Here is a 14,137-nt window from a genome sequence, read left to right as displayed (position 1 = left end):
TTAGAGTTTAAGATTTGGGGGTTTATTATTTAGGGTTCATGGGTTAGGGTCAGAGTTTAAGATTTTAAATTTAAGGTTTTGAGATTGAGATTTCGGGTTTAGGGTAAAAAATTATCAAAATTGTGTATTAATAACATGAAAAAAATTACTGAAATATAATTAAATAATTAAAAAAAAGCATGGGTAATGTGGTGAAAAGGATACATAAAATAATTTTTGGTCCTAATAATAATAATTTCAATATTCAAATTCGATCCAAATGATTTTGTGAAAAAAAAGTTTTAAAATAATAAAATAACTTATTATTAATTGATTTTAAAAGATAAATTAAAATAGCTACTAAAATCTGCAAGCCCTAAATGGATAAACATATAATCTTTGGCAATGTTCATGTGACTCAATGATGAAATTGAACAGTATATTGGGGGTTTCTACAAAAAGGCCACTTAAAAGAGAGAGAGAGGAACAACTAATAATATCATGGTTTTCGGTCTTCATTTTTCCCCTTTTCTAAGATAGGTCGGTTATATTATTTTGTAGTATTAGAATTTTTTATTTAATGGTGAATTTGATTTTTTAAATGTTTTTATTATGAGTTGTATTTTTTAATTTTAATTTTAATTTTAATTATTTTATATTTATACTTAATGAAGAACGATAATAGAAATGGAAATTTTGTATTAAAAAGAGAGAGAGAGAGAGAGAGAGAGAGAGAAACTCCAGTCTGAGGAACAACACTACACGAGGAGGAACAACATTATTTCCTGAAACCTTCAAGGCCAAACTCCCAAGGGACAAGCCTGTCATTGCACTTTCACAAAATATCTGTGTTTTGTTTTTCAAAACACATCACTAAAATCGAATATACGCAAGGAATACGAAGTAAACACATAAAATCGGATTTTTAGTCATTTTAAGACTTGTTAATTTCTTTGTTTTGTTAGGTGCTTCACTGTTTTTAATGGGTATTCATTTTTGTCTCCTGCCCCTCTGTTTTTGTTTTCTTCCCCCCCCCCCCGACATGTTTTTCACATAGCACCAAAACCCAGCACTGAAAAAGGCAACCAAAAGCAGCTGACAAAGAGAAAGTAAAGGAGAGTTGCACCATTGAAAGATCATTCAAAGAAATGGGTTGAGAATCGAAAATGCCGAACCCCAGCAGCTAATAATCAAAACCCAGAAATCATTCTCGTCTTTTTATTATACAGATTCTATGGTAATTAAAAAAAAATCTATTCTACATTACATGTTTGCATATCATTTCTTTTTCTACTTCATGATATTTTAGTTTTCTTTTCTTTGGTAACTTAGTTGTTTTCTATGAGTAAGTTCAATGCTGCTGATTTACTGTCGATCGGATGGTTGTTGGTGATTTAGATGCCTTGTTTGATTGTGAATCTGTAATTTTCCTTAAAGCATCTTTACGTTTGATTAATCAGATTGTACCTTACTACTGTATTAACCACCGGTTTTTGATTATGTGGTTTCTTGATCAGGTTACTTGTGAGGCATTAGTTACCAGTAATTACTTGCTTTGTTTCATATGTATTTGGACCGTTGGATTCTCTTGATCAGGTTATTTTTCATCCTGTTTCTTCTTGATCCTTTTCTTTTATTATGTTCATGCTCATCTGATGAAGTTGTAATTTTCCTTAAAGTCATAAATGAATTATTTGGCTTTTGTTTGCTGTTTTCAGGAATTAAGCACAGGTACTGACTGTGACATTTGAAGACTTGCATATTGTTTCTTAACATCGAAAATGGTTGTTTTGTTTTCATAAAAAAAAATGGTTTTCTTCTGATCCATCACCTCGTTTTCGGAATCAAGAGTTGTAAACCGTAATCTGTGGTTGGAATAAGGAGGTGGTGGTGTTGAGTACTTGAGCCATGGCGACTGTGAAGCACGCGGATTCTAAAGGCATGTATTCATGGTGGTGGAACAGCCACATAAGCCCTAAAAATTCAAAATGGCTTCAGGAGAATCTCACAGGTACATTATCATCATTGCAGTATTCAAAATGCATCCATATTCCATATTATTACCATTGTGTCTACTATTTAATTGTTACAGAAAAAATGATATGATGAGCCGTGTACAGTTGAGTGATAAAAGTTAACATTAGTTAAAATGAGTATAGAATTATGGTTTAGAAGCTTGATGAGTTATGTTATCTGGTATTGCTCTGCAAGTTAAAGTCTACAACCATCTTTGCTTAGTGGTTTTCGTTAACCAAACTAAGTCTGAAAGATTTAATTGATTAATGAAAGCCGATGAGGTTTCACCTAGTGGTAATGAGATTGTGGTTTCCTATGTTTCATAATTTTGTCTAATTTCAGCATTGCAATTTCAATCTTTCTCTGTATACCTATATTTTGACCATCAAAATATCTTTATCTTGAACAGACATGGATGCTAAAGTCAAGCAAATGATCAAACTCATTGAAGAAGATGCTGATTCCTTTGCTAGGCGAGCAGAGATGTATTACAAGAAACGCCCAGAGTTAATGAAATTGGTAGAAGAGTTTTATCGAGCGTACCGTGCATTGGCTGAAAGATATGATCATGCAACCGGGGTGCTTCGTCAGGCTCATCAGACCATGACAGAAGCATTTCCAAATCAAGTTCCCGTCGCACTTGTAGATGACTCACCTGGAGGTTCTGCTACTGAGGTTTACCCCCGAACACCTGAGGTGCCACCACCAGTAAGGGCACTATTGGAGCTTGACGAGCTGCAGAAGGGTGCTTTGGAACTCTCTTCACATGCTATCAAAAGGAATAAAGCTTTCATAGAAGGATCTGAATCTGTAACTAATAGGAAGGGTCTGAAACAGTTCCATGATTTGTTTGGTTCTGAAGAATCTACAAACCGTGTGAAGTTTATGGAAGGTAGGGAAAGAAAAGGCCTTTTTTTTCATGATAGCGGGGAGAAAAAACAAAGTCTCCCAAACAATGGGGGCCCTGATCTTAGGGCTCGAGTCCCGTCCGAATCTGAGAGAGTGACTAAAGCTGAAATGGAAATTTCCACCTTGAAGAGCGTTCTTTCTAAATTAGAAGCTGAAAAAGAAGCTGGCCTACAAGAGTACCAGCAGAGTTTGGAGAGATTGTCTAGTCTAGAGAGAGAAGTCTCTCGTGCACAAGAAGATTCCTGGGGACTTAATGAACGAGCAAGTCAAGCTGAAGTTGAAGTTCAGACTTTGAAGGATGCCCTCACCAAAGCAGAGGTTGAAAGGGACGCAAATCTTGTTCAATACCAACAGTGCTTGGAAAAAGTAAATAATCTTGAGAATAATATTTCTCATGTGCAAAAGGATGCTGGAGAACTGAATGAGCGAGCTAGTAAAGCTGAAACTGAAGCCCAAGCCTTAAAGCAGGATATTGCCCGAGTAGAAGCTGAAAAGGAGGATGCTCTTGCCCGTTACAAGCAGTGTTCAGAGAAAATAATCAATCTGGAAGAAAAATTATTGAATGCTGAAGAAAGTTTCAGAAGGATGACTGAACGAGCAGAGAGAGTTGAAAGTGAACTTGAAACTTTAAAACAAGTAGTTTTTGAGCTCACCAAAGATAAGGAAGTAGCTGAGCTTCAGTACCAGCGGTGCTTAGAGACAATTTCTAGCCTGGAACACAAACTTGCTTGTGCCCAAGAGGAGGCTCAAAGGCTCAACAGTAAGATAGATGATGGGGCTGCAAGCTTAAAAGGTGCTGAAGAAAGGTGTAGTTTGTTAGAGAGGACCAATCGGAGTTTGCATACTGAATTGGAGTCTTTGGTGCAGAAGGTCGGGGATCAGAGTCAAGAACTAACAGAGAAGCAGAAGGAATTGAGGGGACTTTGGACTTCCTTACAAGAGGAGCGTTTGAGGTTTATGGAAGCTGAAATAGCATTTCAAACTCTTCAGCATTTGCACTCTCAATCTCAAGAAGAACTCAGATCATTGGCGATGGAGCTTGAGAATAGGGCTCAAATCTTACAGGTCACCGAAACTTGTAAGCGAAATTTAGAGGAAGAACTACAGAGGGTCAAGGAGGAGAACAAGGGCCTGAATGAACTCAATTTAAGTTCAGTAATGTCCATCAAGAATTTGCAAGATGAAATCTTAAGCTTAAGGGAGACTATAGCTAAACTTGAAGCAGAAGTTGCACTTAGAATGGACCAAAGAAATGCTCTTCAGCAAGGAATTTGCTGTTTGAAAGAGGAACTCAATGCCTTTAGCAAGAGACACCAAGATATGACAGGGCACTTGGAGTCAGTTGGCTTAAATCCAGAAACCTTTGCATCAACTGTGAAGGAATTACAGGATGAGAACACAAAGCTAAAATATGCCTGTGAGAGAGACAGAAATGAAAAGGTGGATCTCCTACAGAAGTTGAAAACAATGGAGAAACTTATTGAGAAAAATGCCCTTTTAGAGAATTCATTGTCAGATTTGAATGTCATGCTAGAAAGTGTTCATGGGAGAGTAAAGGCATTGGAAGAATCCTGTCAATCTCTTTTGACAGAGAAATCCACACTTGCTGCTGAGAAGGACGCACTTATCTCTCAGTTACAGATTGCAACTGAGAATCTGGAGAAGCTTTCAGAGAAGAATAACGTGCTGGAGAATTTCCTTTTTGATGTAAATGTTGAACTTGGAGGATTGAGGGTAAAGGTAATGAGCTTAGAAAATTCATGCCTACTGCTTGGTGATGAGAAGTCTGGCCTGATAAGACAAAGAGAAGGCTTGATTTCTGAGTTGAGTATCAGTCAGAAAAGGTTAGAAGATTCGGAAAAAAGATATCGGGGTTTAGAAAAAAAATACATGGGCCTGGAGAAAGAGAGAGAATTAACACTTAGTGAAGTAGAAGAGCTACAAAAGTTACTAGATGCAGAAAAGCAAGAATATGCCAGTTTCATGCAGTTGAATGAAACCCGAGTTACTGCTATGGAATCTCAGATCCGTTTTCTACAAGGGGAAAGTCTATGCAGAAAGAAAGAATATGAAGAGGAATTGGATAGGTCCATGAATGCTCATGTAGAAACCTTCATCTTGCAGAAATGTGCACAAGATATGGAAGAGAAGAATTTATCCCTATTGCTTGAGTGTAGGAAACTCCTAGAAGCCTCCAATTTTTCTGAAAAACTTATCTCTGAATTGGAGCTCAGAAATTCTGAAAAAGAGATGGAGATAAAATCCTTATTTGATCGAATTACTATACTGAGGATGTGGCTTTATCAAATACTGATGGCTCTTGAAATTGATGTCCATGGTTATGATGATGAGATCAAACAAGACCAATTAGTTATTGACTGTATATTTGGAGGGATCCACAAGATGCAAAACTCACATTTAAAGTCTCTAGATGATAATCAGCAATTCATAATTGAGAATTCAGTTCTTATTGGATTGCTTGGGCAACTGAAACTTGAGGCAAAAAATCTTGCTACAGAGAAGAACTCACTGCACCAGGAGTTGAAGGTTCAGTCCGAGCAGTTCCCAAAATTGAAGACTTCCCTTTTTAATACAAATGCTGAACTTGAAATATCAAGAGCAAAACTTAAGAGCTTAGAAAGTTCATGCCTGCTGCTTGGTGAAGAGAAGTCTGGCCTGCTAACACAGAGAGAAGGTTTGATATCTGAGTTGAATGTCAGACAAAAAAGGTTGGAAGATTTGGAGGAAAGAAATCAAGGATTAGAAGAAAAATATGTGAGTCTGGAGAAAGAGATAGAATCAACACTTTGTGAAGTAGAAGAGCTACAAAAGTCACTAGATGTGGAAAAGCAAGAATATGCTAGATTTGTGAAGTCGAATAAAGCCCGAGTCACTTCTATGGAATCTCAAATCCATTTTCTACAAGGAGAAAGTCTATGCAGGAAGAAAGAATACGAAGAGGAACTAGACAAGGCCATGATTGCTCATGTAGAAACCTTCATTTTGCAGAGATGTGCACAAGATCTCGAAGCGAAGAATTTATCCCTATTGCAAGAGTGTAGCAAACTCTTGGAAGACTCCAGATTATCCAAAAAACTTATCTCCGAGTTGGAGCTTAGAAATTCCCAAAAACAAGTGGAGATAGAATCTTTATCTGATCAAATCACTATACTGAGGATGGGGCTCTATCAGATGTTGAGGACTCTTGATTTTGATGCTATCCATGGTTATGATGATACAATCAAACAAGATCAATCAGTTCTTGACTGTATATATGGCAGGATCCAAAAGATGCAAAATTTACTTTTAAAGTCTCTGGATGAAAATCAGCAATTCATAATTGAGAATTCAGTTCTTATTGGATTACTTGGGCAACTGAAGCTAGAGGCTAAAAATCTTGCAATAGAAAATAACTCACTGCATCAGGAATTGAAGGTTCAGTCTGAGCAGTTTTCAGAAGTGAAGAATTATCTTTGTGATGCAAATGTTAAAGTTGAAGGATTGAGTACAAAATTAAAGAGCTTAGAAATTTCATACCAACTGCTTGGTGATGAGAAGTCTGGTTTGCTAACACAGAGAGAAGGTTTGATTTCTGAGTTGAATATCAGTCAGAAAAGGATGGAAGATTTGGAAAATAGATATAAGGGATTAGAAGAAAAGCATGAGGTCATGAAAAAAGAGAGAGAATCAATGCTTCATGAAGTAGAAGAACTACAAAGGTCATTAGATGCTGAAAAGCAGCAACATGCTAGTTTTGTGAAGTTGAATGAAACCAGGGTTACTTCTACGGAATCTCAGATCCATTTTCTACAAGGAGAAAGTCTGCACATGAAAAAAGAATACGAAGAGGAGCTAGATAAGGCCATGAATGCTCATGTAGAAACCTTCATCTTGCAAAAATGTGCACAAGATCTAGAAGAGAAGAATTTATCTTTGGTGCTTGAGTGTAGGAACCTCTTGGAAGCCTCTAAATTATCAAAAGAACTTATATCAGAATTGGAGCTTGGAAATTCCATAAAACAGACAGAGATAAAAGCCTTGTTTGATCAAATTTCTATACTGAGGATGGGGATTTATCAGATGTTGAGGACTCTTGAAGTTGATGCTATCTGTGTTTATGATGATACGATCAAACAAAACCAATCAGTTCTTGACTGTATATTTGGTAGGCTTCAAAAGATGCAAAATTCACTTCTAATGTCTCTGGATGAAAATCAACAATTCATAATTGAGAATTCAGTTCTTATTGGAATTCTTAGGCAGCTGAAACTAGAGGCTGAAAATCTTACAACTGAAAATAATTCACTACGTATGGAGTTGAAGGTTCAGTGTAAGCAGTTTTCAGAACTTCAGAACAAAGCTGAAAAAATTGCAGATATGAATGAAGAATTGAGATTAAAAGTGATAGAGGGAGTTCAAAGAGAAGAAAGTTTGCGGACAGAAATAGGGAGTGTTTGTGAGCAACTATCAGAGTTGCAAAGGGCATATCAAAGTTCAATTGAAGAGAACCACAAGGTGCTAGATGAGAAAAGGACTTTGGTGAAGGAAGTTTCAGATTTGGGCAATGAGAAACACAATCTAGAAGAGGAAAATTGTGCTGTCTTTGCCGAAGCAATATCTCAAAGTAACATTGCTCTTATTCTCAAGAATATTATTACTGATAATTTTGTGGAAATAAAGCATCTCTGTGCCAATCTGGATAAACTCAAATGTTTCAATGACGATCTTGAGGGAAAACTGAGGATAATGGAGATCAAGCTTGAAGAAACGCAAATGGTAAACTTACATCTCAAGGATACAATGCAAAACTTGGAGAATGAGCTAGTTGCAGTTAGATCTGTTTGCAATCAGTTAAATGACGAAGTTGTGAAGGGAAATGATCTATTATGCCTGAAGGAGAAGGAGCTTTTGGAAGCAAAGAAGATGCTCAGTGCAACTCAAGAGGAGAGAACCCAACTGCATGAAGTTGTGGAGGATCTGAAGACTAAATATGAGGAAGTCAAGCTGATAGGAAAATATCAAAAGAAGCAAATTCTGAAACTGTCTGGAGACTATGATATTCAAAACAAGGAGATTGAAAGCATTCGTCAGACTAATCAGAGTTTTGAGGCTGAGTTATCGAAATTGCATGAAGAACTTGAAGAATGGAAATGTAGGGAAGAGAGTTTGCGTGTTGAACTACAAAAGAGAAGAAATGAGGTTGAACTTTGGGAGACTCAAGCTACTGCATTGTTTGGTGAGCTACAGATTTCTACTGTCCGTGGAGCATTGCTTGAGGAAAAGGCTTGTGAGCTCAGTGCGGAACGTGAAGTCCTTGAAAGTAGAAGTAAGTCCAACGCTATGGAAGTAGAAGAGCTGGAAAAAAGTGTTAGAATCTTGGAATGTGAGAATGGAGGACTTAAAGCTCAGTTGGCAGTATATGTTCCAGCTGTTGTTTCTCTCTCCGAAAGTGTGACATCTTTGGAGAGTCGAACTCTCTTGAATCCTAAACTTACCACAGATCATAACCAAGTAAAGGTAACATACGTTTCTTTGCTTATGACTTTTTGTCGCTATTTAAATTTTAATAAACCAAAGCAATATGGCTGTTGTCATACTATTTGGTTCAAATAACAACTTCAGTGCTAACTTAGCCATGTATGTTTGTGACCTGAATGTGCATCTGGTGGCTTATTTAAACCAGCAATTTCCCATTTTTGTACTTTCTTAATTGCTTTTTATTTCACTTTTAAAATTTTGACTGCAAATTTATGAACTTAAATGTCGAAGTTTGCACCCACATGCTGTTACTAAAATGATCTCTTTTTGAAACTTTGTTTCTAATGAGAAAGCTATTTAGTATTTATGCTGAAGTAATGTTTGGAGAGCAGTTCCTTTTAGGGGCCATATTAGCTGTTACCATATAATGAATTTCATGCACACTTTTAACTTGTTTTATTAATTCCTGTTAATTGAATATGTGGTTTCTGATATTGTTTTGCTTCTACAATGCCAAGATTTTGTGTATAATATTACCAAGATATTTTGCAAGACTAAAAGCATGTAAAAAATTTCTGAAAGTGTAAGCTAGTTTTGTTTAGAAGAAATAGGCTGGATATAAATGAGACCTTGCCAGTAAATTATCATTTATGTTAACAATGTGATGGATCTTTAGTGGTTATAAGCTATGATTCTTTCACTTACTGCAATCTTGTTTTCCAGGACGCCACTCTAGGGACTGACTTGCATGTTGATAATTGTCAACAAACAAATGAAGTTCGAATTGCCACAGTTCCAGATGGTTGTTTTGACTTGCAGGGTATCAACATGAGAATTAAAGCTATTGAAAAAGCAGTGTTGGAAATGGAAAAGCTTGCAATGACGGAAAACTTAAATCTCAATTCCAAACTAGAGACTGCTATGAAGCAGATGGAAGATTTAAGAAATGGAAGCAGCTCAGGTCAAGAAAATGTTGGAGTAAAGAGGCATGTGAATGATAAACAAGTACTGGAACTTGGCCAGGGACTCGGTAACAATGTCAAAACGCAGAGACTGATACCTGAAATCATTGAAGAGTACAATGAGATGATGACAAAAGATATTATGCTTGACCAGGTATCTGAGTGCTCATCTCATAGGTTAAGCCGGGGAGAAATTTCAGAAGCTGATGATCAGATGCTTGGGTTGTGGGAAGCCAGTGACCGTGATGGTAACATTGATTTGAGTGGTGATAAGGCCCAGAAGATTATCACCGGACCATCTGACCATCAACAAATTGATACAGTAAAAGTACACAATGGCAGTCAGCACTCTACGAAATCTCATGTCAAGGAGTTGGGTGTAGATAAAGAGAAATCTAAGAGATTTACAGAGCCAAACCAAGAAGAAAAGAAGAGGAAGATTTTAGAAAGACTTGATTCTGATGCTCAAAAGTTGGCTAATCTTCAGATAACTCTACAGGATCTGAAGAGGAAGGTAGAGATAACTGAGAAGGGCAAAAAGGGAAAAGAAATTGAATATGGTACGGTAAAAGAGCAGCTAGAAGAAATTGAGGAAGCTGTCAAAAAACTATCTGATTTTAATCGCAAATTGATAATGCATGCTAGAGACCCTTCACGGTCCCTTCTTGATGGGAAATCTGCAATAGATTCTGATGGGAGCGGAAGTGGTAGGAGGCAAGGAATATCAGAACAAGCTCGAAAAGGGTCAGAAAAGATTGGGCGCTTGCAGTTAGAGGTGCAGAAAATACAGTTTCTCTTACTGAAGCTTGACGATGAAAAAGAAAGTAGAGGTCGAACCAAAATCACTGAACACAAAACAACTGTTTTATTGCGAGACTATCTTTACGGTGGGGTAAGAAACATCAAGAAGAGGAAGAACTCACCCTTTTGTGCATGCGTGCGACCCCAAACTAAATGAGATCAAGGTAATTACGTATCATGGGCACATAATTAGTGTAGTTTACCAATAATGAGACTAGTTGCATTGTCAATAATGTTCATCTTCCTAGTTTTGCATTTCACATATCTAATGTCTTAGAGAAGCTTTCATCTTCTTTAGTTTCGAGATCCTACTGTATATTTCAGGCACATCAAAATGAAAAGAAGCTGCACTTTTATAGCCTAAAAACTTCCCTTTCTTTATAAATTTACCTTGGTATAAATCCTAGATTTCATTAGAAATGATTTTCTTCAGGGCCAATAAATATTGCTTTGCAATGCTTAATACTAGCTTTTGAAGTTATTTCACTTTGTTGTGGAGTGAGCTCTTTTGCAGGGAAACATTTAAAGTCATGGCATTTTCAGCTCAGATTTAGGTTCATTAATGTTTGTAAAACCCGGGAATGAAATTATTGTTGTAGCTATTTTTAGGTTTTTAGTGTGATAGCCCGAAATAGGGCCTAATCGGAACAGTGGTTTCGTAACCATAAATCCGAAGTGAAATAGTTTAATTTTATAAATTTTTATTAATTACCGATTGATTGAAATATTGTGTGAAAATATAGATATGAAATTTTAATGATTTAGTGCCTAATTGAATTTTTAGGACTAAATTGAGAAAAAATGCAAAGGGTCTATAATTAGTGATTAAATGACTTAATTGAATTATTGCATGAAATTGGAAGTGTTTATGTGGCAAATAGACCATAAATTAGTGTTATGGACACATAAGGGTAATTCTAGAAAAATATCTAAGTAAGTGGGTCAAGGGCATTTTTGTCAAAATTGAATAAAAGACAAAATAAAATGAAAACAAGTGTTCATCTTCTTCAAAAAAAAAAGAGCTTGCTGCTGAAAATTTCATGTCCTAATAGCTAGGGTTCTTGATTTTTCTAAGCTCAATTGTAAGTGATTTCTTACCTCGTTTTTAATTATTTTCGTATTTTTATGCTTATTGAAGCTTGAATTTCATGTTTCTACCATTTATTTTAAATGGAATTAAAGTTTAAAAATTGACCCATTTATGATATAGTTGTAATTTGATGAGTGATGATAGATAATGAGTGTTTGAAGTGCTAATTACGAGTTTTACTAGATAAATTTCGATAAAAATGTTGAAAAATGACTAAATTGTGAAAGATAGTAAAGTGTGCATAAAGTTGTGATTTTGTGAAATTGAGGGCTGTTATGAGCATGAAATATGATTTAGTGAGGTTTGAAATTTAAGAAATTTAGTGAATTTTATTTTATAAGCTTTGAGACGAAAGTGTAATTTTGAAAAGTTATGGGAAAAATGTAAGTTTGCCAAAATATTATGTATGAATTGTATTTGAATGGAATGTTGATAAAATATATTAAATTGTGTTAATATAGATCAAGAAAGAAGAAATAGTGGAAGTGATCGGGGAAAAGAGAAGGTCATCGACTAATTTATGAAAATAGTCGTTTTGCATCCGAGGTAAGTTACGTGTAAATAATAGCAATATATTTTTATAAATTGTGAATTATATTTGATATGTGAATTAATATTGAATGTGGATGGAAAATTGTTGATGAATTATTCAAGTGATAAAGTGTTTAAAATAAAGTGTTAAATGTAAATTCCCGGTTGAACTTAGGAATAGAAGTGGATACAAGTGACATGTCACTAGAGACCAGTGTTACAGTGAGTCCCGGGTGCTGGGTGATCTAGCATGTGTTGCGATTGTGTGAGCAGGCCCGTGGACATTTCCAGTGTTATTGATCAGTGGTAGCTTCGGCTACATACCAGTGTGGCATTTATGTGCTAATTCTCTACGTATCCGTGTATATTCCGAGTGTTCAACGGGATTAATAATGAGTTAAAATGAACATGAAATGAAGTGTGTATGCAGGTACATTTGAAAGAATGAGCATATGTGATAAATGTTAAGTGTGTAAATGTATTGTGCAAGTGAATTGGTAAGATTGTGCATGTGTAAGTGATTAAAATTGCTAAGAAATGTATTGCTTAGTTATATGTTAAAAATGTTAATTATTAAATGAGTACTTATTGTTTACATGTAACTTACTAAGCTATTAGTAGCGTACACCTTTCTTCCTATACTTTGTTTTATAGTGTTTTGAGCTTGCTCGAATTGGGGATCGTCGGAGCCTCGTATCACACTATCAACAGACATTTTGATATTATGTGATTTCAAAACGTTTAAAGTTATGGCATGTATAGAGACTTATTCATTTTGAGTATGTTGATATGATATGGCTAAAGATTAGCTATTGAAATGGTTAGTAAAGAATATGTTTTGGTGTTATGTATGCTTAAATGGTAATGAAAACAAAGAAACTATAAAAAGTAAAAATTTTGCAAAGGAGTAGTTTTTGGGACAGCAGCAGTGATGTGAATTTGAAAAATCACCAAAAATAGTAAAAATGGAATTATAGAGTTAATAGTATATATAATTAAAGCTTATCAAGTCTATTTTTACATGAAAGAAACAGTGTAGGCAAAGGAATTTTATATTATGAGATATTTGAATTGAAGTAAGACGGGGTCAGAATGGTTTTTAAAGTCCCCTGTTTCGACTTTATAAAATCATTAAAAATTGTACAGAAAGAATTATGAGTTAAAATTTATATGTATAGATTCCTTAGTGAGTCTATTTTCTATAGAAACAAGCAAAAACACCATATGAAGTCTGTACATTGAGATAATTTATTTTTAGTGAGTGGTGGTCAGAACCGTCGGACAGTGAAACAGGGGAGTATTCAATGAATAAACTGTACTAATTGGCTAAACCAAAAATTCTAAAACTTTTATGGTAAAAATATATATGAGTCTAGTTTTAGGGAAAATTTACGGATTTAAATTTCAAGTTTCGTAACTCGAGTTATAATTAAATTAGTGACAGCTGTGCAGGTGGACAGTTTTGTTGTGAATAGTGAAATTAATTCTAAAAGTACATTTTTATGTTCCGAACTAGTAAGTTAAGTTAGATGACGCCTCGTACTCGACTCCGAAAACGATCTCAGGTAAGGGGTGTTACATTTAGAAAGTCAAGTTTAGATGCAATCTTAATGGAACATGTGATGCATACATAACAACCCTGTCCAGCTTACGGATAAGACCTTTCATCCCATTTCTGCAACTCATTTTGTCATATTGGGTTTGGCTATCATTATCAAGATTACATGTCTCTGGTGATAAGTGTGAATGACTTTTAAGAAACAAAATTTAAAGAAAAATGGTGGGCATTGTCCTGAAAACCAATCAAATCTTTTAATTAGAAAAGTTTTGGACTGCTACAATCACTTGATTTTTATGTTTATTGTTGTCTTTTTTAACAAGGGTCTTATATATGGTAGATTGGTACCAAGGACATTTTCAACCAAACTTGAAAGGTTGGAAGCTCATTATCAAGCACTAAATTATAAAATTTCACACTAAAAAAACATGTATATTAAAAAAAAAATCAAGTTTTGAATATATACATATGTGTGTGAGTAATTTTTTAATTAGATTGCATCATTTAAATTATAATATCATCAATTTAATAATAAAAAACCGACTTTCCTCAAAAATAAATAAATAAAAAAGTTCATACAATATGAATACCAATTACCTAATTGGACCTAACGGGGCCTTCTACTCTTTGGTAAATACAAAATGAAATAATAAATTAATAAATAAAAAGGTAGAAAATCTGGAGGAGTCCAAATGGAATCTTTTGTAAGGTGAGGAGTCAACGTAGAGGTGGGGCAGCAAAATCACTCACCGTCACTAGGCCATTCGCAGAACCAGTTTGAAACGCTGTCGTTTAACATCATAAACTACCGCG

The 14,137-nt window shown here is 35.2% G+C and overlaps 1 protein-coding gene across 6 annotated transcripts; it reads left to right on the top strand.

Annotated features, from left to right (window-relative positions):
• The first annotated feature begins 699 nt into the window (after positions 1-699).
• LOC105790696 (protein NETWORKED 1D) lies at positions 700-12,611 on the top strand. 6 transcript variants are annotated; one of them, XR_008198398.1, is made up of 7 exons: positions 700-1,216; positions 1,497-1,575; positions 1,698-1,990; positions 2,405-8,421; positions 9,106-11,227; positions 11,697-11,781; positions 12,421-12,611. XR_008198398.1 is itself a non-coding variant. In XM_012618427.2 (6 exons), the coding sequence occupies exons 3-5, from the start codon at positions 1,888-1,890 to the stop codon at positions 10,300-10,302; spliced, it is 7,317 nt and encodes a 2,438-aa protein (XP_012473881.1). In that variant the 5' UTR covers positions 701-1,216; positions 1,497-1,575; positions 1,698-1,887; the 3' UTR covers positions 10,303-10,309; positions 11,697-12,350. The 6 variants fall into 6 exon arrangements, 1 of the variants encoding a protein (XP_012473881.1); XR_008198397.1 differs by lacking the exon at positions 12,421-12,611 and adding an exon at positions 11,942-12,350; XR_008198395.1 differs by having other exon boundaries at positions 701-1,216; positions 9,106-10,309.
• The last annotated feature ends 1,526 nt before the right edge of the window (positions 12,612-14,137 follow it).

This window comes from Gossypium raimondii, chromosome 8, assembly GCF_025698545.1.
Source record: "Gossypium raimondii isolate GPD5lz chromosome 8, ASM2569854v1, whole genome shotgun sequence".
NCBI classification, from domain to species: Eukaryota; Viridiplantae; Streptophyta; class Magnoliopsida; order Malvales; family Malvaceae; genus Gossypium; species Gossypium raimondii.
This window is presented reverse-complemented; position numbering and strand designations above follow the sequence as displayed.

What these genes read in the sequence shown, in the direction of transcription:
- LOC105790696 (XM_012618427.2), top strand. Translation starts at nt 1,888, where the DNA reads ATGGCGACTGTGAAGCACGCGGATTCTAAAGGCATGTATTCATGGTGG. An exon ending in GCTTCAGGAGAATCTCACAG is followed by an intron (nt 1,991 to 2,404) that starts GTACATTATCAT and finishes TATCTTGAACAG; the next exon opens with ACATGGATGCTAAAGTCAAG. An exon ending in CAGATCATAACCAAGTAAAG is followed by an intron (nt 8,422 to 9,105) that starts GTAACATACGTT and finishes CTTGTTTTCCAG; the next exon opens with GACGCCACTCTAGGGACTGA.